The sequence below is a fragment of the Salvelinus namaycush genome, chromosome 12 (genome assembly GCF_016432855.1).
Source record: "Salvelinus namaycush isolate Seneca chromosome 12, SaNama_1.0, whole genome shotgun sequence".
Classification (NCBI taxonomy): Eukaryota; Metazoa; Chordata; class Actinopteri; order Salmoniformes; family Salmonidae; genus Salvelinus; species Salvelinus namaycush.
Window position 1 is genome coordinate 41,744,837 of NC_052318.1, and position 24,426 is coordinate 41,769,262.

Below are 24,426 nucleotides of genomic sequence, written 5' to 3' on the forward strand. Positions count from 1 at the left end.
TGTGATGGTGTGTGTTCATTTATTACAAAACACAAAGCACCTACAATATTTGAATCTACCCCTTGTTTAATTCAGTGTAGCATTTGTCTTTTCTTCATAGTAATTTAATTATGAACATTTTGTTTAGACAGTCACATCAAAATAACCATTGTAGCTTACTGAAAAACAGTACATACACACACACACACACAGACATTCACAGCCATTAGACTTAAACCCACACAAAAGATAAAATGAGTATCAACAAATATCAGCAAATTGAGTAAAAAATAGAATTTAATCTTTTAAATACAAATATTGATTTGAACTTTTCCATGTTATAAGCTTTAGTACTACTATTAATTGTCGTTATTCTTATTATTATTACTGTTTATGTTTAATTTACATTGTGACTATACAAGGAAATGTGAAACAGAGTTTTGGTAATTTCTTGTATTGCTCATTTTACAACAACCACCAATGATTTTATATCCTCTAAATTGTGATACTCTAAATGCCCCCCCGAACCGTACCTATATATGACAGACAAAGTGACATTACATAATGCGTATCCTTCTGAAAACACTACCTTTGTACTATTATATTAGTTATTATTGACACAAACATTTACATTTTTTACAACTTTCTTAAACTGGACCCAGGCATCCATGTTTGTTTACACATTTTCAAAAATTCCAAGTCGCCTTTGAGAAACAAAATGTACAAATAATGATAGAACAAAGCACAAATCAGACTGCAAGATATAGAACAGAGTTGAGCCAATTGTCACCTAATGCTACTGTTCAATTGAAGAAAAAAAACAGAATTAAAATAGTCACAAATCAAAACGTCAAATGCAAACATCCACAGCCGTGAAGAACAGAAATTAACGGGTACATTATAAACCTAGAACATTTGTTTGGGAGAGTTTACAGACTGCAAAATCTCTGACAGATAATGTAGGTGGGGTCCTTAAGAGGGGAGTATGGCAATTCAGTAACGGTGTAACAATTCCTAAAGGACATGGTTTTGTTCACAGATTCAATGCATTGTCAGAAGAAACAAATTCATACTAAAATCCATTTGAAAAACATAACAATCACAACATTCTCAATGGATTGCTTTATTTCAGTACCAAACCTGAGGCCAAGTGTAACAATTGAAATGCAAGATAGCCTTAAAATCCAAGAAAGAAAAAACTACGGTGGAAAATCCAGATACTCAAGCATGAATTTCAATTAACAGTGGCAAAGAGTCTAATCTATTCCATCATTCATGTCAGGGACCATCTCCCATATTTACAGGCTTCAGCTCTCATTGGCATGTTCAAACGTTTTCTTTAACAGTGAAAACACACAATCATAACGGTTTTCAGTTATTTCTAGTAATACGTCTATTCCACGTTGGTTCAATGTTGTTTCATTGAAATTACGTGGAAACAACATTGATTCAACCAGTGTGTGCTCAGTGGGTTTGAAAAGGATTAAAACTATGGTATCAGTCAGACTGGGCTGTAGCTTCCCATATGAGGCTGAATGTGTTGCATTCAATGCCCCGTTTGGGCACCAACATGCTTGCAGTTCAAAGATCATACACAGTACGAGGACCTCCAGGTCAAAACAACAGAGGTCCCTTTCTTCAGTCTTTCAGCGGCTGCAAGAGCTGCAGCAATCTGTTCCGCTGGTACAACATGTAAAATATAACAGTTTAAATTCCTAATTTTAGCCCCAAGTCAATTTGATCACTAATAATGGCAGATTCAGTTAATCAAACTAACGGTTTTAAGCAGCACATTCCATCTGAATCAGACGGGTTAAAGAGAACTAGCGAAGAGATCTGGAGAATCAATTATTCCAAAAAGTAGAACTGTCGCTTTCCCCCCCGATTTTGCTGCACCTTCATTGCTTCAGTGTGGTGCCAACACTGCAGTAAACCTTCCCTTCTGTCTCGCGCACAACTACTTGAGCAGTATTCCGTTGTTTGTGTACCTATTGAGTCTACTTACAGTATAAATAAAACCTAACAACTTCCAAGTAAAGAGACACGTCAACATTTTGTTGACAATCATAATACTCCCTTTTCTTGGACTAATAATCAATTGCACAGCCTTTTATAAAGCAGTTTTTCCACACCCACCTGGCCACCTAAGCCTATATGTATAGCCAGTCATTGCCATACGAGTCACAACTATTATTTTTCTTGCCATTAATTGTGTGTAAAGTATTGTATTGCTTAAAAACATACTGCAAGTAATTCATATGAATGAATTGTAAGACTGTGTATGTAGACAAACCTAACAATACTCTTATGGGTGCATGTCGGTCTGACCCCATACTGCAGTCTTTGTCAATGGCTATTTCTTTGTCTGGTATTTTAGTATGGCTTTTGTGTGGAGGGAGATCTTGCATCGTTCGCAATAAAGTCTAAGCCACAAGGTTACAGTCTGGTCTTAGACATCTCACTGCAGTCCTTCAGTGGTTTATCATCTGAAGGTTAGGGATAGTGGGCATCTAATATGATTCTGGCATTCAGATTGATTGGCTGTAGTTTATTCCCATATTTGAACTGACCGAGTCTTGGAGTCTTTCAACAAAGTTTGGCGGTCATGTATTAAGGAGTTATATTCCACCATCAACCTCCACAGAGGAGATCTAATACATGTATATGGGTTTTCTCTGTTTTTAAACACAGTTGAATCTCTGAAGAGGCGATGATAAAAAAAAAAACTATCCAGAGATAATCTCCACATTCTTCATTATCAAAATCGAATAAAAACTTCCATTCACACCAGCCAGCCATTCACTCTTTGCAGATTCCCCGTCTCTCCTCATGCCCTTGCATCCTCTTTCCTTGGCTTTCCTCCCTTCTCTCTAGGGCGAGTCCATCATGGCTTCCAGCATCTCTAGGAAGAGTTTGTGCATGGGCACGCCGCCTCGGGTCTTGATGCTATAGAAGGTGGTGAGGGCGCGACCAGCCGTCTGGCGGAGGAGGGGGAGGGTGAAGAGGAGACGCCCCGCCCGCTGGGGGTCCTTGGGGCGTCGCTGGCACTCCATCTCCAACAGGGTCTGGTGGAGGAGGTCCCTCAGCTTCTGCACCGCCTCCATGTCCTCTATGTACACAGAGTCTGGCAGCGGAGAGGGGGAGCATGGTCAGACTGTCTATTTCTAAAAGCTTCCTTTTGGACAGAGGGTTTTGTAAGATTGTGTTTGGCAGTAAACGTAGGTGATTAAGTAATAGGACGCACTGGTCCATAACATGACAAATATTTTTTTTTAAAGTGCCTTTGTGCGCTAAGCAGACCATGGGGGTGAATTTGCTGTTTACAGTAATCGTCTGTCAGTCCCTCAGGGCTGGAGTTATTACAAATCTTTACTAATCTGTCTGCGCTGATTTTTGTTGGGTGTATTTTCTTTGAAATAAACTGTTTGGACCAATCTGCTAAATGAAACTGAGGTAGAGTAGTGCTTCAAATAAAGAATGTTGTCATATTAGTAACTAATTGTACATATGGAGGGTTCGATATTTCAGTCTCACCTACTGCTTTCATCACATTTTCATGTATTGTCACTCCACATAATGCTGATTGGATGGATATTCTATGATTATACTTCTGTATAGCTAGTTTACCTGAGTTGGTGAGTGCGATGGCTTTGAGCATGACAAACTCCTCCCGGTCCAGCTGCAGGGAGCGGAAGCGTCGGGCCAGCTGGCTGACGGCTGCGTTGAGCTCTGTCAGTCCAGCCACGCGAGACATCTCCTCATCAAGGACAAAGTCCTCTGCGAACACTACCTCATCCTCACAGCCTAGGGAGCGGAAGGCCACACCCAGCACCAGCACCTCCAGCCACACCGACTGCAGCACCGACATCTGGTCTGCCAGGGACAGCGACAGGAAGCCTGCAAGGGTGGACACATGAAGGGGAGGGAGGGTTAGGGTTAGAGCAGACTGACTGCTCAATCACTAGGCAGACAGCTGATACAAAGAGACAGCATTCTAGTCCCTGAATAAGACATAGTGAACCACTGCAGGGCTACTGATAAGTGCTGAGGGCTAGTTCCAACCAACTTATTTCACCGTAGATCCATACTACATTCCTACACTCCTCCATTCTCTTCCCATGCCAGTCTCCCTCACCCACCCACCCCACTTCCCTGCCCCCCTTACCGGGGATGTGTTTGGCCCAGCCAATGATGACGACCAGTTCGCGGTCGGCGAGGTCACAGAGGGTGGTTAGTGTGCGCTGAGCCGTATCAGGCTGCAGGGGGTCAGGCATGGCAAACAGTTTCTCTGGCTCTGCCACCAGGAGGTGGGACACAATGATGTTGGAGGATCCTGGGTCACACACACAGAAAGCAAGCATTATGGCACAACAGCTACATTTACCATAAAACTAAATATATTTTGTTAATATAATGGTTCTGTTGGGAAATGAGGGCTCTTTAGAAAACTTGCCTGCACAGTTGTGTTCTTTCTTTTTGCCCCTTTTTCTCCCCAATTATGTGGCATCCAATTTATAGTTACAGTCTTGTCTCATTGCTGCAACTCCCGTACGGACTCGGGAGAGGCGAAGGTCAATAGCTGTGCATCTTCCGAAACAGAACCCAACCAAGACACACTGCTTCTTGACACAATGCCCACTTAACAAGGAAGCCAGCCACACCAATGTGTCAGAGGAAACACCATACACCTGGCAGCCGTGTCAGCGTGCACTACACCCAGCCCAACACAGGAGTCGCTAGTGTGTGATGGGACAAGGACATCCCTGCCGGCCAAACCCTCCCCTAACCCAGACGACGCTGGGCCAATTGTGCGCCACCCCATTGGTCTCCCGGTCACGGCCGGCTGCAACAGAGCCTGGACTTGAACCCAGAATCTCTAGTGGCACAGCTAGCACTGCGATGCAGTACCCTAGACCACTGCGCCACTCGGGAGGCCCACAGTTGTGTTCTTTCAAGACAAAACCTGACAAGGTCTTCTCAGTCCCTTCCTTACCTTTCTCTCCTTCCTTCCTAAGCGGTAAAGGGGCACTCTGATAGGTCGCGCTCTCCATCTCTGGACGTCTTTTATACTTCTGCCTCCCACCTCTGACTCGGTCCAGACGGACTCCTGCGACACACAACACCGCAACAATGAAGAGAGTGTGATAAAGAGAGTAGGGGAGAGAGAAAGAGAGACAAACAAGCTCCCTTTGCTTGGAGAAGTATGGAGATAAAGAGGCAGATCTTAATCAAATAACTACTTGTCACACGGCATCAAACAGTGCCTCCAGACCAGACCGGTCCACTAGTTAAGGGCTCTGGATCATACGCTCACCCTCTTTCAGCATGCCCACTTTGAGGCACTTGGTGAAGCGGCACGCCTGGCAAGCCTTTCTGCGCCTCTTGGTGATCTCACATTCGTTTGACGCCGGACAGCTATATTCAATGTTACCTTAGGTAAGGCAAGGAGGTGGAAAGAAGGACGGAGAGACGAGAAGGAAGAAACAACAGCGATATGAGACTTTTGTCAAAGCAATCAAGGTCTACCCCATTTCAATCCTTATACTGACACACACTCAACTTCACCCCCACAAGCATCCTTACCCTGGATGGTTCTCTTGAAAAAGGCCTTGCAGGCTTCACACGAGGCTACACCGTAGTGGTAGCCAGAGGCTACGTCTCCACATACTAAACACAGTCTCTTAGGTAGCGTGCTCAGGGCATACTTGCACCGCCCTCCTCCGCTACCTGTGGATCCCTCCTCCGCCCCATCCCCACCCTCCTCCTTGAAGTGGCAGCGCAGGGCTGGGGTGTACAGAGGGGGTGAGTAGCGCCCAACCCCGTCTCTTCTATTTCCACCTCCACCACTCTGGGAGGAGTCTGAGGAGGCTCCCCCTGGGCTGGCCCGGCCCCCACCACCTCCCTCTGGACTGCTGGGCTCTGCCTTGATGTACAGGTCTGACCGACGCTCCCTGGAAGACATGATCACTGCAGATGGAGGGAGAGAGATGGGAGGGGGAGGGAGGGAAAAAAGTGAGACAGAGGTATTAGACTGTCACACACCCACTTCTAATGTGCCACCCTTTCATTCCATTTTAGTATCAATAGACCCCTCTAGACAACCAGGACAATCATCAATCCTGGCAGATAGCCTAGTGGTTAGAGTGTTGGGCCAGTAACCGAAAGGTTGCTAGATCGAATCCCCGAGCTGACAAGGTCGAAATCTGTTGTTCTTCCCCTGAACGAGGCAGTTAACCCACTGTTCTTAGGCCGTCATTGTAAATAAGAATTTGTTCTTAACTGACATGCCACTGCCGCCCTATAAATAAATATACTGCGCAACAACAAGTAGCCTATAAGAAAAATGGCTGCTGCAAAGCATAATCTGACCTAATAATAATGGGATATTTTGAAGAGACAGAGAATGGGGAGTGAAGGGCGAGTGAGAGTGTTTGTGCGTGCGTGTGGGAGTACTGTATGTTTGTGCTAAGTGCTGTGCGAGAGACCATAATCCCAGCTCCAACCTACTCTGCCCTCTCCAGATTAGGGTAATTAATCCACAGCAGAAGAGCAGCAATCCCTTGATGAAACCCACATAAGGAATTCCCAGTAAGGAGATGGACGACTCTCCATTATGTCCCACCAGAACCTAGAGACAGCATCAGAGGCAATTCTGTGTTCTATTGAATGATGACACTTTTGCAAGGGCGATTGTACAATTCACTTAATCATCTGAACAATTGAAGAAAGAGAACACTTTCAAAATGCAATGTAAAAATGTAACTTCAAATACAGAGATTCTGGGATTATGACAGCACACAGACAGGGATAGTGTGAAACGGGGAATTTCTGTCTGAACTCTAGACTGTAGGCCACTGGGTTTACCCCGACTCCTCCTTTCCACAATTCAGCAGGTGGTGAAATGTGGGACATAGTACTTCTGTTGGTTCAGTGGCCCAATGCTTCTCAAACGCTGTACACTCTGGCCTGTAATCTTTACGCCTTTACATAACATGTCAACGTTTATATTACTACTCCACCCTACTACAGTGTAAAGATTGTACGGCTGTTGTAGCTCCCACATTTGGCATGGATGACAATTTATTTCCCATGTATTAATTCCCCATCATTTGTGAAGATATTCAATAATTAACATTGTCTGATAATGATGATCCCTAGCTACAGATAAAAAATACTTTCCAGACTTCACAAATTAACATGTCTTAGACTTGAAGTGCCAAAACAGACATGTAAATGATCTGACAAATGCCGGGAGGTCTTCACGCCCCCGGCATTTGTGTACGTAAGAGAAATGTGTACGTAAGAGTTAGCTAGGTAGCAAGCTAAAGGTGTTAGCAGCAATGCATTTGCTAGCTATTTGAATGTACTTGAAGCCGGGCAAAGCCATTCGTGAGATTGTGAAAGAGGCAGGTTGAGCAGATAAAGGAAAGAGTGAGGACAATAACAAAATGAATGCCACCGAGCAGGTAAAGGAAAGAGTGAGGATAATAAGAAAATTAATGCCACATCCCTATTATGTTGCTAGAATTTATGACGAATTTGGCTATACAATTAGCTAACGTTACAGCTAGTTATCACAGTTAGCCGTTAGTTTAGTTTATTAATTCGACCATTTTAAAAAACAAACACACATAAAACTTAAAAGCCATACATGCACATGAATGAAATCATCGAGGATAACACACAATAAAGTCTGGGACTTATTTCCATTGTGGTCCTCTTGAGACAAGATGGCTATATAAGATCGAACACAGTATGGCAGTGAAATAATAAAACAAAAACATAAAAGAAGAACATCTATCTCATCATTCCAGTTACATCATAGGGGTTATTCATATGGGCACAGAGGACATCAAACATATTTTTACTTTATTTTTAAAGCTGTCCAGAGAGGACGTTGTTTGAAGTTCCATGTGTGGCGTTTGTACATCCTCAAGACAACTAGCCTTTCGGCAAATATTAACTATTAAGATCTGTGTGAATGTTCAGGTATTTAGCTGAATGGAAAACGTACATTTAAGTTAGTTAACAGCTAGGTAGCTAAAGTTAGTTAATCACAAGTTTAAGTGCTAAAGAAAATAACCAGGCAGTAGCTAGCTAGCATGCCATTAGTATGTGTTGGCTTTCCTCATCAGGTGACATCAACTTACTTCTAGCTAGCTAGCTAGTTAGTTACCAAACTAACTAGCCAACTCCCTCAAGGTACCTTGAGTTCCCCAAGTATCTGGTTGCCCTCGGCGATATTATCACGGGCGTTTGTGTTGACAGGATACACAACGTAGCTAACGCGCTATAACGCTTCTAAAAACGTGTCGAATTCAAATGTTGGTTTTCAGACAGGATTGGGAGATGGGAGGTCTCTTGCATGATAGGAAGTAGCTAATAATATTTCAATGACAGACAAGGGTGACACAGTAATGGGATAGTGGCTACTACAGTTCGCTGCATATGACAAAAGGCAGGGGGAAAAAATAAAAACACTTTACCTTCTGATCTGTGAAATAATTCAACTCCTCAAAATTGTATAAAGTTTATCCACAGGCTGAGAGTGTATAGGCCAACGCTTTATCTTAGTGCTTAAAATCAATCAGTTTGACCATATCTTCAAAATAGTTTCAGCATACAACTTCACAACAGCAATATTTAGATCACTGGCTATTTTACATCCATAATTATTGGTGGTTCAGATTTGATTAAAGGCCATAGAAAAAGCAATTACCTGTGTGCTGTGCTGCAGGAAAGCCTTATTGGTCTCTTCTGCTGGTAACCCCACTCACTTTCTATTGGTTTAGAATTGTGGCAATGGTCTGGGTAGAACAGTCCAATTATTAGGAAACCTAAGAAGGCAAACAAAACATTTACTGATTTCTCCTCACGCCATGTCTTATTATGTGCATGTTCAAAATACATGTGTCCTGAAGAGTGTATCACAGGACAAGGACATAACACATTAACTCTTGGTCTCCCAATTCTGACTTTATATTTTCTAAATCTTAACTCCAACACTATACATAATGGTTGCTTTATCCAACATAAGCCTGGAGATGCTAGCATTCATCCTTGTCATAGAGGGCTCAATCATATTTTAAGCACTCTGTCTAGGTGTTTCAAGCTTATTAGGGTATGGAAATGTTTAGCCAAGAAAGTGTGTGTTGGAGAAAGAGAGTTACAGAGATTTGTGACAAGCTTTGTAAAACTACTAAGCTACTCCTTATCTCTAAACCAAATAGTAAGGTATAACTGAGTGACTGTATCATACACTTTGTCCTGTTCTCTTCATCAACACCATTTGGTTTAAATTGCTGACAGAAGTCGAAACCATTGCTTTGTCTTTCTCACAGGCACAATTTAGCTCATTGCAGTAGCCTTTTCTCATTACCATACAAGCACTCAAGCACATGTTTCTGCACACTACACCCAACCACCCCTCCCCCTTACTCACACCCTCTAACACATTCCAAAGGTCAAAGTCACAGGAAAGCTTGAAGGACAGATAGAGTAACTGCAATTCTGCCTCTCTCACACACATGCACACACACACACACACAAGGCTTACATTGGGTGATAATTCACAAAGTTTTGAGAGAAGGGGGCAAAACAAATATTGGAAGAAATGTTAGGGGATAAGATGACAAAATGGGTATATTACTGGGTAAAATATATAATTATAAAATATCTCTGATTTACATGTCTGATTTACATTTTCATATTTGAGGTAAAAAAAATACTTGTCTTTGGGATATGACACAGTGCCATAACTATTGTTCACACGCATCACACTAGTTTAATCTAAAGTGAAGCTTTAAAACTATCCAGTTTACCCGACAGACAAATAACAAGTCTAAAACAGTTTCTAGATAGCGTCATCTGTTTACTAACACAAGTTCTGCATGATTATAGCTCATCTAGTACATTATGAAAAGGTTAAAAAGGCTTTGAATGACCATTGTGAGCTCTGAGCACAGTAAACCTATCTTGACAGTTGACACTTCAAACACAATGTCAACAGCATCATCAAAAGACCCTTCTGTCTCTACTTCCTTTGTCTGGTATTCGTTTTTTTAGTTAACTATATACTGTACCAGTCAAAAGTTTGGACACACCTACTCATTCAAGGGTTTTTCTTTATTTTTACAATTTTCTGCATTGTAGAATAATAGTGAAGACATCAGAACTATGAAATAACACATATGGAATCATGTAGTAACCAAAAAAGTGTTAAACAAATCAAAATACATTTTATATTCTTCAAAGTAGCCACCCTTTGCCTTCATGACAGCTTTGCACACTCTTGGCATTCTGTCAACCAGCTTCACACTGAATGGTTTTCCAACAGACTTGAAAGAGTTCCCATATATACTGAGCACTTGTTGGCTGCTTTTCCTTCTTCTTGCGGTCCAACTCATCCCAAACCATCTCATTTGGGTTGAGGTCAGGTGATTGTGGAGGCCAGGTCATCTGATGCAGCACTCCATCACTCTCCTTCTTGGTCAAATAGCCTTTACACAGCCTGGAGGTGTGTTTTGGGTCATTGTCCTGTTGAAAAACTAATGATAGTCCCACTTAATGCAAACCAGATGGGATGGCGTATCGCTGCAGAATGCTGTGGTAGCCATGCTGGTTAAGTGTGCCTTGAATTCAAAATAAATCACTGACAGTGTCACCAGCAAAGTACCATCACACCTCCTCTTCCATGCTTCACAGTGGGAACCACACGTGGAGATCATCCGTTCACCTACTCGGCGTCTCACAAAGAGGAGAAGAAGGAGAGTGATGGTGCTGCATCAGATGACCTGGCCTCCATAATCACCCGACCTCAACCCAATTGAGATGGTTTGGGATGAGTTGGACCGCATAGTGAAGGAAAAGCAGCCAACAAGTGCTCAGTATATGGGGGAACTCCTTCAACCATGTGAAGCTGGTTGAGAGAATGCCAAGAGTGTGCAATGCTGTCATAAAGGCAAAGGGTGGCTACTTTGAAGAATATAAAATCTATTTTGATTTGTTTAACACTTTTTTGGTTACCACATGATTCCATTTGTGCTATTTCGTCATTTTGATGTCATCACTAATATTCTACAATGTAGAAAATAGTACAAATAAAGAAAAACCCTTGAATGAGTAGGTGTGTTCAGACTTTTGACTGGAACTGTATGTAAATGTTCCTTATCTCAGAGTAAGAACTATTACAGCACAACTGTTGTTCTGTGTAAGTGAGGACTGAGGAGTATGACATATATAAAGTTCATGAAAGCTTTGCATGCGCCACACTGTGGAGACATTGAGGACAGCAGAAGTGGGCCTTGCCCACTTATCTCAGACTGGTGAAAGGTTAATTGCAAAATGGGATTATTGCTTCATGTGTAATTGGTCAGATGCTCGATTAAGTTCTGTGTCCATACGTGTAAAGATAAGAAATAGAACGAGGATTCGGAACCGGAACGAAGAGCTCCACTCTCTCTCTTTGTAAGTTACAGACAAGTCTATGGGCCAATTGTCCCCTCCCCTTCCAAAATTCGAAAGATGCTAACACCTGCAAAATCGTGATTGTCAAAAGCACCGGAACTTGTGCTGCTCGTTATCTCAATCTCACGCATACACTTGTATTCTGAAAGATCTATGGTACCATTTATGTTTACATAGTCTGTACATTATGGCTTCTTACAGGCCCATTGCAGTCAAAAATATGATTTTCCTATGTTTTAGATATACATTGCATTCAGAAAGTATTCAGACCCCTTCACTTTTTCCACTTTGTTACGTTACAGCTTTATTCTAAAATGGATTAAATTGTTTTTTTCCCTCATCAATCTACACATAATACCCCATAATGACCAAGCAAAAACTGAAATATCACATTTACATAAGTATTCAGACCCTTTACTTTGTTGAAGCACCTTTGGCAGCGATTACAGCCTCAAGTCTTCATGGGAATGACGCTACAAGCTTGGCACACCTGTATTTGGGAAGTTTCTCCCATTCTTCTCTGTAGATCCTCTCAAGCTCTGTCAGGTTGGATGGGGAGCGTCGCTGCACAGCTATTTTCAGGTCTCCAGAGATGTTAGATCAGGTTCAAGTCCGGGCTTTGGCTGGGCCACTCAAGGACACTCGGAGACTTGTCCCGAAGCCACTCCTGTGTTGTCTTGGCTGTGTGCTTAGGGTTGTTGTCCTGTTGGAAGGTGAACCTTTGCCCCAGTCAGGTCCTGAGTGCTCTGGAGTGGTTTTCATTAAGGATCTCTCTGTACTTTGCTCCGTTCATCTTTCCCTCAATCCTGACTAATCTCCCAGTCCCTGCCACTGAAAAACATCCCCACAGCATGATGCTGCCACCACCATGCTTCACCGTTGGGATTTTTAAATGTTTTAAATGTACCCTTTATTTAACTAGGCAAGTCAGTTAAGTACAAATTCTTATTTACAATGACGGCCTACACCGGCCAAACCCGGACGATGCTGGGACAATAGTGCGCCGACCAATGGTGCTAGGTTTCCTCCAGATGTGACGCTTGGCATTGAGGCCAAAGAGTTCAATCTTGATTTTATCAGACGAGAGAATCTTGTTTCTCATGGTCTGAGAGTCCTTTACGTGCCTTTTGGCAAACTCCAAGCAGGCTGGCATGTGTCTTTTACTGAGGAGTGGGTTCCGTCTGGCCACTCTACCATAAAGGCCTGATTGGTGGAGTGCTGCAGAGATGGTTGTCCTTCTGGAAGGTTTTCTCTTCTCCACAGAGGAACTCTGGAGCTCTGTCAGAGGGACCATCGGGTTCTTGGTCACCTCCCTGACCAAGACCCTTCTCCCCAGATTGCTCAGTTTGGCCGGGCAGCCAGCTTTAGGAAGAGTCTTGGTGGTTCCAAACTTCTTCCATTTAAGAATGATGGAGGCGACTGTGTTCTTGGGGACCTTCAACGCTGAAGACATTTTTTGGTACCCTTCCCCAGATCTGTGCCTCGACACAATCCTATCGCGGAGCTCTACAGACAATTCCTTCGACCTCATGACTTGGTTTTTGCTCTGACATGCACTGTCAACTGAGGAACCTTATATAGGTGTGTCTATATACAGTTGAAGTCAGGAGTTTACATACAGTCGTGGCCAAAAGTTGAGAATGATACAAATATTAATTTTCACAAAATCTGCTGCCTCAGTTTGTATGATGGCAATTTGCATATACTCCAGAATGTTATGAAGAGTGATTAGATGAATTTCAATTAATTGCAAAGTCCCTCTTTCCCGTGCAAATAAACTGAATCCCCCAAAAACATTTCCACCGCATTTCAGCCCTGCCACAAAAGGACCAGCTGACATCATGTCAGTGATTCTCTGGAGATCACTCTGTCATGCTGATTGAGTTCGAATAACAGACTGGATGCTTCTAAAGGAGGGTGGTGCTTGGAATCCTTGTTCTTCCTCTGTCAACCATGGTTACCTGCAAGGAAACATGTGCTGTCATCATTGCTTTGCACAAAAAGGGCTTCACAGGCAAGAATATTGCTGCCAGTAAGATTGCACCTAAATCAACCATTTATCGGATCATAAAGAACTTAAAGGAGAGCGGTTCAATTGTTGTGAAGAAGGCTTCAGGGCACCCAAGAAAGTCCAGCAAGCGCCAGGACCGTCTCCTAAAGTTGATTCAGCTGCGTGATCGGGGCACCCTCAGTACAGAGCTTGCTCAGGAATGGCAGCAGGCAGGTGTGAGTGCATCTGCACGCACAGTGAGGCGAAGACTTTTGGAGAATGGCCTGGTGTCAAGAAGGGCAGCAAAGAAGCCACTTCTCTCCAGGAAAAACATTGGGGACAGACTGATATTCTGCAAAAGGTACAGGGATTGGACTGCTGAGGACTGGGGTAAAGTCATTTCCCCTTTCCGATTGTTTGGGGCATCCAGAAAAAAGCTTGTCCGGAGAAGACAAGGTGAGCACTACCATCAGTCCTGTGTCATGCCAACAGTAAAGCATCCTGAGACCATTCATGTGTGGGTTTGCTTCTCAGCCAAGGGAGTGGGCTCACTCACAATTTTGCCTAAGAACACAGCCATGAATAAAGAATGGTACCAACACATCCTCTGAGAGCAACTTCTTCCAACCATCCAGGAACAGTTTGGTGACGAACAATGCCTTTTCCAGCATGATGGAGCACCTTGCCATAAGGCAAAAGTGATAACTAAGTGGCTCAGGGAACAAAACATCGATATTTCGGGTCCATGGCCAGGAAACTCCCCAGACCTTAATCCCATTGAGAACGTGTGGTCAATCCTTAAGAGGCGTGTGGACAAACAAAAACCACAAGTTCTGACAAACTCCAAGCATTGATTATGCAAGAATGGGCTGCCATCAGTCAGGATGTGGCCCAGAAGTTAATTGGCAGCATGCCAGGGCGGATTGCAGAGGTCTTGAAAAAGAAGGGTCAACACTACAAATATTGACTCTTTGCATCAACTTCATGTAATTGTCAATACAAGCCTTTGACACTTATGAAATGCTTGTAATTATACTTCAGTATTCCATAGTAACATCTGACAAAAATATCTAAAGAGACTGAAGCAGCAAACTGTGAAAATTAATATTTGTGTCATTCTCAAACTTTTGGCCATGACTGTACACTTAGGTTGGAGTCATTAAAACTAGTTTTTCAACTTCTCCACAAGTTTCTTGTTAACAAACTATAGTTTTGGCAAGTCGGTTAGGACATCTACTGTGTGCATGACACAAGTCATTTTTTCAACAGTTGTTTACAGACAGATTATTTCACTTATAATTCACTGTATCACAATTCCAGTGGTTCAGAAGTTTACATACACTAAGTTGACTGTGCCTTTAAACAGCTTGGAAAATTCCAGAAAATTATGTCATGGCCTTAGAAGCTTCTGATAAATGATGTCAATTAGCCTGAGTCAATTGGAGGTGTACCTGTGGATGTATTTCAAGGCCTACCTTCAAACTCAGTGCCTCTTTGCTTGACATCATGGGAAAATTAAAGGAAATCAGCCAAGACCTCAGAAAGAAAATGGTAGACCTCCACAAGTTTGGTTCATCCTTGGGAGCAATTTCCAAATTCCTGAAGGTACCACGTTCATCTGTACAAACAATAGTACGCAAGTATAAACACAAAGGGACCACGAAGCAGTCATTCCGCTCAGGAAGGAGACGCGTTCTGTCTCCTAGAGATGAACGTACTTTGGTGCAAAAAGTGCAAATCAATCCCAGAACAACAGAAAGGACCTTGTGAAGATGTTGGAGGAAACCGGTACAAAAGTATCTCTGTCCACAGTAAAACAAGTCCTATATCAACATAACCCGAAAGGCCGCTCAGCAAGGATCGTACTTTTTGGAGAAATGTCCTCTGGTCTGTTGAAACAAAAATAGAACTGTTTGGCCATAATGACCATCGTTATGTTTGGAGGAAAAAGGGGGAGGCTTGCAAGCCGAAGAATACCATCCCAACCGTGAAGCACGGGGGTGGCAGCTTCATGTTGTGGTGGTGCTTTGCTGCAGGAGGGACAAAATAGATGGCATCATGAGGAAGAAACATTATGTAGCTATATTGAAGCAACATCTCAAGACATCAGTCAGAAAGTTAAAGCTTGGTCGCAAATTGGTCTTCCAAATGGACAATGACCCCAAGCATACTTCCAAAGTTGTGGTAAAATGGCTTAAGGACAACAAAGTCAAGGTATTGGAGTGGCCATCACAAAGCCCTGACCTCAATCCCATAGAAAATATGTGGGCAGAACTGAAAAAGTGTGTGCGAGCAAGGAGACCTACAAACTAGAAATCGACCGATTATGATTTTTCAACGCCAATACCGATACCGATTATTGGAGGACCAAAAAAGCCGATACCGATTAATCGTCCGATTAAAAAATAAATAAAAAATGATTTATTCATTTATTTGTAATAATGACAATTACAACAATACTGAATGAAAACTTTTATTTTAACTTAATATAATACATCAATCAAATCAATTTAGCCTCAAATAAATAATGAAACATGTTCAATTTGGTTTAAATAATGCAAAAACAAAGTGTTGGAGAAGAAAGTAAAAGTGCAATATGTGCCATGTAAAAAAGCTAACGTTTAAGTTCCTTGCTCAGAACATGAGAACATATGAAAGCTGGTGGTTCCTTTTAACATGAGTCTTCAATATTCCCAGGTAAGAAGTTTTAGGTTGTAGTTATTATAGGAATTATAGGACTATTTCTCTCTCTACCATTTGTATTTCATATACCTTTGACTATTGGATGTTCTTATAGGCACTTTAGTATTGCCAGTGTAACAGTATAGCTTCCGTCCCTCTCCTCACCCCTACCTGGGCTCGAACCAGGAACACATCGACAACAGCCACCCTCGAAGCATCGTTACCCATCGCTCCACAAAAGCCGCGACCCTTGCAGACAAGGGGAACAACTACTCCAAGTCTCAGAGCGAGTGACGTTTGAAACGCTATTAGCGCGCACCCCGCTAACTAGCTAGCCATTTTACATCGATTACACCAGCCTAATCTCGGGAGTTGATAGGCTTGAAGTCATAAACAGCGCAATGCTTGAAGCATTGCGAAGAGCTGCTGGCAAACGCATGAAAGTGCTGTTTGAATGAATGCTTACGAGCCTACTGCTGCCTACCACCGCTCAGTCAGACTGCTCTATCAAATATCAAATCATAGACTTAATTATAACATAATAACACGCAGAAATACGAGCCTTAGGTCATTAATATGGTCAAATCCGGAAACTATCATTTTGAAAATAAAACGTTTATTCTTTCAGTGAAATACAGAACCGTTCCGTATTTTATCTAACGGGTGGCATCCATAAGTCTAAATATTCCTGTTACATTGCACAACCTTCAATGTTATGTCATAATTACGTAACATTCTGGCAAATTAGTTCGCAACGAGCCAGGCGGCCCAAACTGTTGCATATACCCTGACTCTGCGTGCAATGAACGCAAGAGAAGTGACACAATTTCCCTAGTTTAATATTGACTGCTAAGATGAATTTCTTTTAACTAAATATGCAGGTTTAAAAATATATACTTCTGTGTATTGATTTTAAGAAAGGCATTGATGTTTATGGTTAGGTACATTCATGCAACGATTGTGCTTTTTTCGCAAATGCGCTTTTGTTAAATCATCCCCCGTTTGGCGAAGTTGGCTGTCTTTGTTAGGAAGAAATAGTCTTCACGGTTCGCAACGAGCCAGGCGGCCCAAACTGCTGCATATACCCTGACTCTGTTGCACAGAACGCAAGAGAAGTGACACAATTTCCCTAGTTAAATGAAATTCATGTTAGTAGGCAATATTAACTAAATATGCAGGTTTAAAAATATATACTTGTGTATTGATTTTAAGAAAGGCGTTGATGTTTATGGTTAGGTACACATTGGTGCAAGTAGGTGTTTTTTCGTGAATGTGCTTGTTAAATCACCCGATTGGCGAAGTAGGCTGTGATTCAATGATAAATGGCCAGGCTCCGCATCGATTATATGCAACGCAGGACAAACTAGATAAACTAGTAATATCATCAACCATGTGTAGTTAACTAATGATTATGTTAAGATTGATTGTTTTTTAGAAGATACGTTTAATGCTAGCTAGCACCTTACCTTGGCTCCTTGCTGCACTCACATAACAGGTAGTCAGCCTGCCACGCAGTCTCCTCGTGGAGTGCAATGTAATCGGCCATGATCGGTGTCCAAAAATGACGATTACCGATTGTTATGAAAACTTGAAATCGGCCCTAATTAATCGGCCATTCCGATTAATCGGTCGACCTCTACTACAAACCTGACTCAGTTACTCCAGCTCTGTCAGGAGGAATGGGCCAAAATTCACCCAATTTATTGTGGGAAGCTTGTGGAAGGCCACCCGAAATGTTTGACACAAGTTAAACAATTTAAAGGAAATGCTATCAAATACTAATTGAGTGTATGTAAACTTCTGACCCACTGGGAATGTGATGAAAGAAATAAAAGCTGAAATAAATCATTCTCTCTATTATTATTCTGACATTTCACATTCTTAAAATAAAGTGGTGATCCTAACTGACCTAAGACAGGGAATTTTTACTATAATTAAATGTCAGGAATTGTGAAAAACTGAGTTTAAATGTCTTTGGCTAAGGTGTATGTAAACTTCCGACATCAACTGTAAGTCATGTCCAATCACTTGAATTTACAAAAGTTGGACTCCAATCAAGTTATATAAACATCTCAAGGATGATCGGTGGAAATAGTATGCACGTGAGCTCAATTTCAAGTCTCATTGGAAAGAGTTTGAATACTTATGTAAACTTGATTTAAATTTTGTATTCTTTTTTTATTTGCAAAAATTTTGAAAAACATGTTTTCGCTTTGTCATTATGGGGTATTGTGTGTAGATTGATGAAGCAATTTTTTTATTTAATCCATTTTAGGATAAGGCTGTAAAGTAACAAAATGTGGAAAAGGGACGGGGTCTGAATATTTTCCGAATGCACTATATTTCCACAATAGGAGGTTGGAATAATACTGTGAAATTGTGAAAATTATAATGTCCTTTAGTGTGAGAGCTGTTTGAAAAGACCACCTGAAATTCCAGCCTGTTTTGGTGAAAGGGAGTTTTGGCCTTCCACGGTGACGTCACCATGGGATAAATTAGTTAATAGACCAATAAGAAAGAGTTCCAAACCTCTGCCAATAACAGCTCGTTTTCAATTTCCCCCTCCCCACTCAAAACAATTCCCAGACAGTCCTAGCAAAATTGTTGTTTGAGAAATTGCTCTCAGCTAAAAATATTTTTGTTTTAAAATAAAAATGGTTAAAAAAAGAAAACAATCAAAGTAAGGTACTTCATTGTTACCCAGAAATTATTTGATATTGAAAACGGCTGCATCAGACACAGTGAAATACCATTCTTGCAAGCTCTAACCCCAACAATGCAGTAATCAATAACAATGTAATACTAAAAATAACAAGGTTGAAAAAAACAAGATATAAAAATAATAATAATAAGAAGAAGATGATAAAGTAAGTAAGCTTACTATCTATATACAGGGTCAGTTCCAGTACTATGTTTACAATGTGTAGGGATACTGGATCAGGAATCTCAATCAGGTCCTGGAGGGCCATAATTTGCACAGGTCATTCGTGGGGAAACTATTCCAGGGGTGTCAGTTGTGTACAATTATGTATATAAACCCTGGATTGCTGATGCTATGTATTGGGCAATAAGAGGCTTTTATGCCACCGGTAGGTCATATTGGCACTCCCCAGAAGAATCAGTCCTCCATAGGAATGAGTGGAATTCTACAGTATTAAAATAGAAAAAAATATGTGTCAAAATTACAAGTTTTTAAAGTATGTTGTTGTTGTAGTGGGGACAGTAACACTTTCCAAAAAGTGTACTTTAAGGAAAATGTTTCTATATTTTTTATTTTATTTTTATGTTTAGCTCACACAATATAATTTAAAAGTATGAATTTAGGTAGAATAAACGTGGCAAAAATAAATGTAGACATTAATAAATACATTTCTATAGCTTCCAAAATAGGTTTTACAACGGTGGGGGAGTGCCAAGGAGGCGCGTTGGCTTCAAAACAGTGCCCCCTGTCAGTCATCTAGTGTATATATATATAAAGCCTAGCTCAAGACCAAAAATGTAAAAGTAGGCTTTGCCATACGCAAGGTTTAGCTGGACTGACGCCATTGCATATTCAATTGCATTCTGAACACCGATTAAATGTAGGTTACTAACTCAACAGCAGTTGAGAAACTGGACTGTATGTGTGTTGAACATGACTGAGTAAAGCATCAGACTGTTCAAATTATGGTTGTCACTCAGTATGCCATCAAAGACAATTGGTCAGGACTAGCCTTTACCTGGAGAAAATAATTTTATGCGGTAGGCAAAGTCCAGAAACCAAAGTAGTCAATTGCAGTCCAAAAACCATATCCACTATCGCTAAAGTAAAGCTACTTTATACATTTGTTTGGTTCTATTTCATACCAATCTGGTTGGATTGATACATGCTGTAGACTTTATGGGAATCTGTAGTTGACCAAATTGTGCTGAAGACTGACAGTACAGGTAGGCTATATACAATAGGTTATAGAGGGGGTGGATCTTGCTCGTTGGATCAGTCACGAAGTCCTAGAGACACAACACACATGCCAAAGCATTTGGTAGTTTATTATTACAGCAACGCACGGTTACCATTGTCGTTGTCACGCAAAGTTAATCAGCTGCGGAATAGAGGAACCGTGCGAGCCAATTATTCAGAAGTAATACAGTAAACTATATGTGCACAGATTTACAATGTTAATCATTATGAAATACTTACTTGCATTTGTGAGAACATCGCTGGAAATAGTTCTCAACCCAGGCAGTACCGCAGCTACGGAAGCCACAGATAACTCCACTACAATGATGTATGTCGACCGGTTTAGCCACGGTTAAGATCACGGTGTTTTCGACATTGCCACAAGAGTGGATGCAGATCGTGAACCACCCCCCCCAAAAAATCATATAACATTTATGTAGGCCTATATTTAAATAGCAGGATCTCAGAGGCGATGAGTCGTCGTAGCGCAAAATGTTTCCAAAATTATTGCTTGAAAATAAAAACAATGTATCAAGAGACACAGCGTTGAAAGACTGATTGCAGGTGATACAATTGGTCAACCCAACTTGGTAGGCTATTTAATCCATAGGCTATTCTCTTATCCAGCCTAGTCCCGCATATTGATGTTACTTTCTGTAGCCTACTGTGTATTCTATATTATCTTCGCTGCTACAATTGAGGTTCTAGTTACGTATATCCCTTATCCATTCTCCTCCCTCTCTCCACTTGCGTCTACTGTGTCTCCGTAATCCGTTACATCCGTGCACGCCCTCCAATCCAGCCTACTTACATTTGCGTAATCGGCGTTGCAAAAATGAAAAATCCTAGGCCTACCGTAGTCTAATGTAGCGTCTGCCTGACTCACTGGTTTAGGTTTTTTTTAATACGAGGCATGTATTTAAAAAATAAATGTTGTGATCATTACCCAGGCCATATAGGTCCTATGCTATTTAGATCATTCTCACTACCAACATGAGAAAGCGCAGTAAGATTACCTGGTTTATTCTTGTATCTAGTATTGAATGATGTACTGCTTCTAGGCTCCAATGCAAACCAGTAATATTCCATCATTTGTTTAATTAACAGGTTTCAAGGATTTCAATAGAAATGTACATGTGTAACCTACATTTGAAATGTTAAATAGTTGGATCGATATAATGCCTAGAACTACCCCGTAGATAGGCCTACACACTTCCATAAAGGCTGCTTTTTGGTTTGCCTATGCAGTTTGATCATTTGTAGGTCTACTTCATTTCTGAGGTGGCTATTTAATTATGCAATCCGCATTTAATTAGGCTACACAATGTAAATTCTGCACTCTTCCCAGTCCTGTCATACCTGCGTTCCTAATAATAGGCTTCAAGTGGTTTATTATACGCCAATTTACAAAATTCATTAGGCCTATATTCGTACTTTTCTGTAATGCAGTGGAATTAATGTTCCCCTATGGATCACACTACACCATAGTAAATCACACAGCGTTTAGGATGGATTGGAAAATGTTTGCAGCCACGCTTAGTCAACTCGGTCTTGTGACACTGACCCGGCTCACTCCGCTACAGGCCCCACCACTCGTTAACTGGTACACCGAGTTTTTGGATCGAGGCGAAGGAAGTGGGGGTCAGTGGATGACTGTAAGGAGATGAGAAGAGCTAGAACCGGAGTCTCGAATCCGCTTGGTAACATGACCATAACAGCTGGCATCGAGAGAGGAAGGGAGAGGGGTGCGCGTTCTCCCTGGGCTCGTGCAATGGTTTCACCAAAAAGTGCGGACAACCCCCGTCTCGGAAAATTCCTTTTAAAACACAGATCAGTTGAAAACTGGAATTATTGAGTACTATTTGTTAAAATAGCTTATCACGAGGAACACCGTGTGTGGTAGTCTCCTATCATAACACATAGGCCTATTTGACATTAAATATGCTTTAATCAAACTCACCAATCATTAAATAATTACGTTATAATAATGTGCATTCATGTGTTAGAAGCACTACGGTAGCCTATATGGTATGTTTAGACGAGATTGTGTTAACCTATAGACACTGCAGACACTGTCATTGAAAAAACCACTGACCTTGGATTCAAGGTCATATATGGACTCCTCATGTGCTACATTGGAAAAGGGCTGCATGATGTTTTAGTCAACCTCATGTATCTTATTACTGTAGCCCAGTCATCCAATTGTTTTCAATACTTTTAATCCCCCCCTCCCCCTACACTTGTAGAAAAAAGGTGCTATCTAGAACCTAATAGAATAACCCTTTTTGGTTCCAGGTAAAACCCTTTTGGGTTCCATGTAGGACCCTTACCACAGAGGATTCTGAATGGAACCCAAAATGATTATATGTGGAACTAAAAAGGGTTCTCCCAGGAACCAAACAGTGTTCTCCTATGGTGACAGCCGAAGAAGCCTTTTGGAACCCTTTTTTCTAAGAGTGTATAGCCAAGGGAGAAGTTTGTGGGACAGTGTTGGGGGTCGGCTGCTAAATGGTTATAGGCCAGTGCAGAGATATAAAGCAGTTTCATTATTTACTGATTTAATTGTCCGTCTAAGATTAAATAACCAAGAGTGAACTGAACAAATGGGGAAACGGGTCATAGTTTAAATGGGGAAACGGGTGAAAGAGAGAGACCCTCAAAGTGATCGAGTTGTTTTGAAAAAGGCCTTGTCGCCTGAGGAAATGTTCAACTGGAAAGCAGAACATTACAATCCTAGGATTCCCATTCTTCCATGCCATTGCGTCTCTGAAGACAGAAAACCTCTCTATAGGAGACAACCCTGTCCTGTCGGGATGGAGAAAGAATCATCTTCATTTTACTCATCCAATAGCCAAACACACATAACTAATTGTTAACTATAATAAACTAGATATTATCTATAGTTTATTATCTATAAACTAATAATGTAATATTCATAAACAACTTTATATACTCTTTATAACCGGTACCATAAATGTAAAGTGGTACTGTTAAAAGAAGGAATTGTTTATTTAGGGAGGGTGTTACAGTACATCCACAATATACTCCCTTGCTGAAAACTGAACCGTTTGGACCATTAACCCATTACAGTCTAAGCCCTATCTAAGACAGGAGGTTCTACTAAGCTGTATGGAATTGTTTTAAGAAAGTCATACAAAGGATCATTTTGCTATTTGATTTGTAATTTTAGACCCCTTGAAGTAGCCTATCAAAAATATATAAAACAATTATTTGTCTCATGGTCTGACAAACACCCTCTAGCTCTGTTATCTTTCACCACAGATGTGAAAGTGCACCATCGGCAGATGCGGTGGATTGAGACACATCCAATGCAAATGAACAGATATCTCTAGCTTAAATTGACGGATTCTTATGGGGATTTGTATTATTATGCTAATGCAGTGAAAGGTGACAGAGGTAGAGCTGTGTTTGTCAGACCATGAGACATCCTGAAAATCAGTCTTCTCACAAAATCGTCTGTAGAACGGTTTGGCCTACAAATAATTATTACAAACAAATATCACCCCTCTATGGAAAGATGACTCTCACCAACACTAACATTACAATCCTAGACTCTAGGGTGTTTTAATCAGTAAAGTGCTGCTTTACAGTTCAGATTTATGGTAATGTGTTAAATGCGCGTAATTCTGGTAAAATATTCAGCACTTAATTCATTTACTAATGGATTCTACACATTAGATGTGTCTTCTTTAAGTAATATTTTAATGTCTGAATGAAAGCTTTGCCAACACCCTACTCCTAAATGTCCAACTTTACTTAGAAATTGTAGATGCCTAGTGTTTGTAATCTGATGAATTACATCTAAGACTATTCAAGAAAAACATAGCTATCACAACTCTACAACCTGTCCTTGTAGAACTATATATCCTAAAGCAGTGTTTCCCAAGTTGGTGTCCTTGAGTACCCCCAACAGCAGCAGCCCTGGACAGGCACCCCTGATTCAACTTGTCAACTAATCATCAGGCCCTCAATGAGTTGAATCAGGTGTGCTTGTCCGGGGCTACAACAAAAATGTGTGATGTTAGGGGTACTCGAGGCCTCGAGTTGGGAAACACTGTCCTACAGTATCCTGAGTCAGTGACTGAATGGATAAGTGAGGTTACTGCAGTTATCCCTCTACTGAAAGGCTTGTTTTAGACCCAAAGTGTTGACATAAGGCCTAAGCCCACTCCCTGTGTGTTTGTATAAAATCCATCGTCTATCTCACACACCTGCTTACACCTGATCCTCTCTGAGCATCTTCACACACTGAGGGAACATGGACCAGAGCCTCGTCTTCAGCATCTCGACCCTGCTGCTGCTGGGCCTCTCCCAGACACACTCTCCTCTGGTAAGAGCTGTAACCTTC

General features: G+C 41.4%; 1 protein-coding gene across 3 annotated transcripts; it reads right to left on the reverse strand.

Moving 5' to 3' along the window:
• LOC120057243 (steroid hormone receptor ERR1-like) lies at positions 1 to 20,778 on the reverse strand. 3 transcript variants are annotated; one of them, XM_039005786.1, is made up of 8 exons: positions 20,298 to 20,778; positions 8,699 to 8,816; positions 5,563 to 5,946; positions 5,294 to 5,410; positions 4,973 to 5,086; positions 4,145 to 4,312; positions 3,607 to 3,876; positions 1 to 3,103 (listed from the first exon to the last, which is right to left on the reverse strand). In XM_039005786.1, exons 3-8 carry the CDS (start codon positions 5,939 to 5,941, stop codon positions 2,850 to 2,852), a joined length of 1,302 nt encoding a protein of 433 aa, XP_038861714.1. In that variant the 5' UTR covers positions 5,942 to 5,946; positions 8,699 to 8,816; positions 20,298 to 20,778; the 3' UTR covers positions 1 to 2,849. The 3 variants fall into 3 exon arrangements, with proteins under 3 accessions (XP_038861714.1, XP_038861715.1, XP_038861713.1); XM_039005787.1 differs by lacking the exons at positions 8,699 to 8,816; positions 20,298 to 20,778 and adding an exon at positions 8,186 to 8,331; XM_039005785.1 differs by lacking the exons at positions 8,699 to 8,816; positions 20,298 to 20,778 and adding an exon at positions 8,130 to 8,331.
• Positions 20,779 to 24,426: the final 3,648 nt, after the last annotated feature.

What these genes read in the sequence shown, in the direction of transcription:
- LOC120057243 (XM_039005785.1), bottom strand. An exon ending in TTTCAAGAGAACCATCCAGG is followed by an intron (nt 5,411 to 5,562) that starts GTAAGGATGCTT and finishes GCCTTACCTAAG; the next exon opens with GTAACATTGAATATAGCTGT. An exon ending in CATCGCACTCACCAACTCAG is followed by an intron (nt 3,104 to 3,606) that starts GTAAACTAGCTA and finishes CTCCGCTGCCAG; the next exon opens with ACTCTGTGTACATAGAGGAC.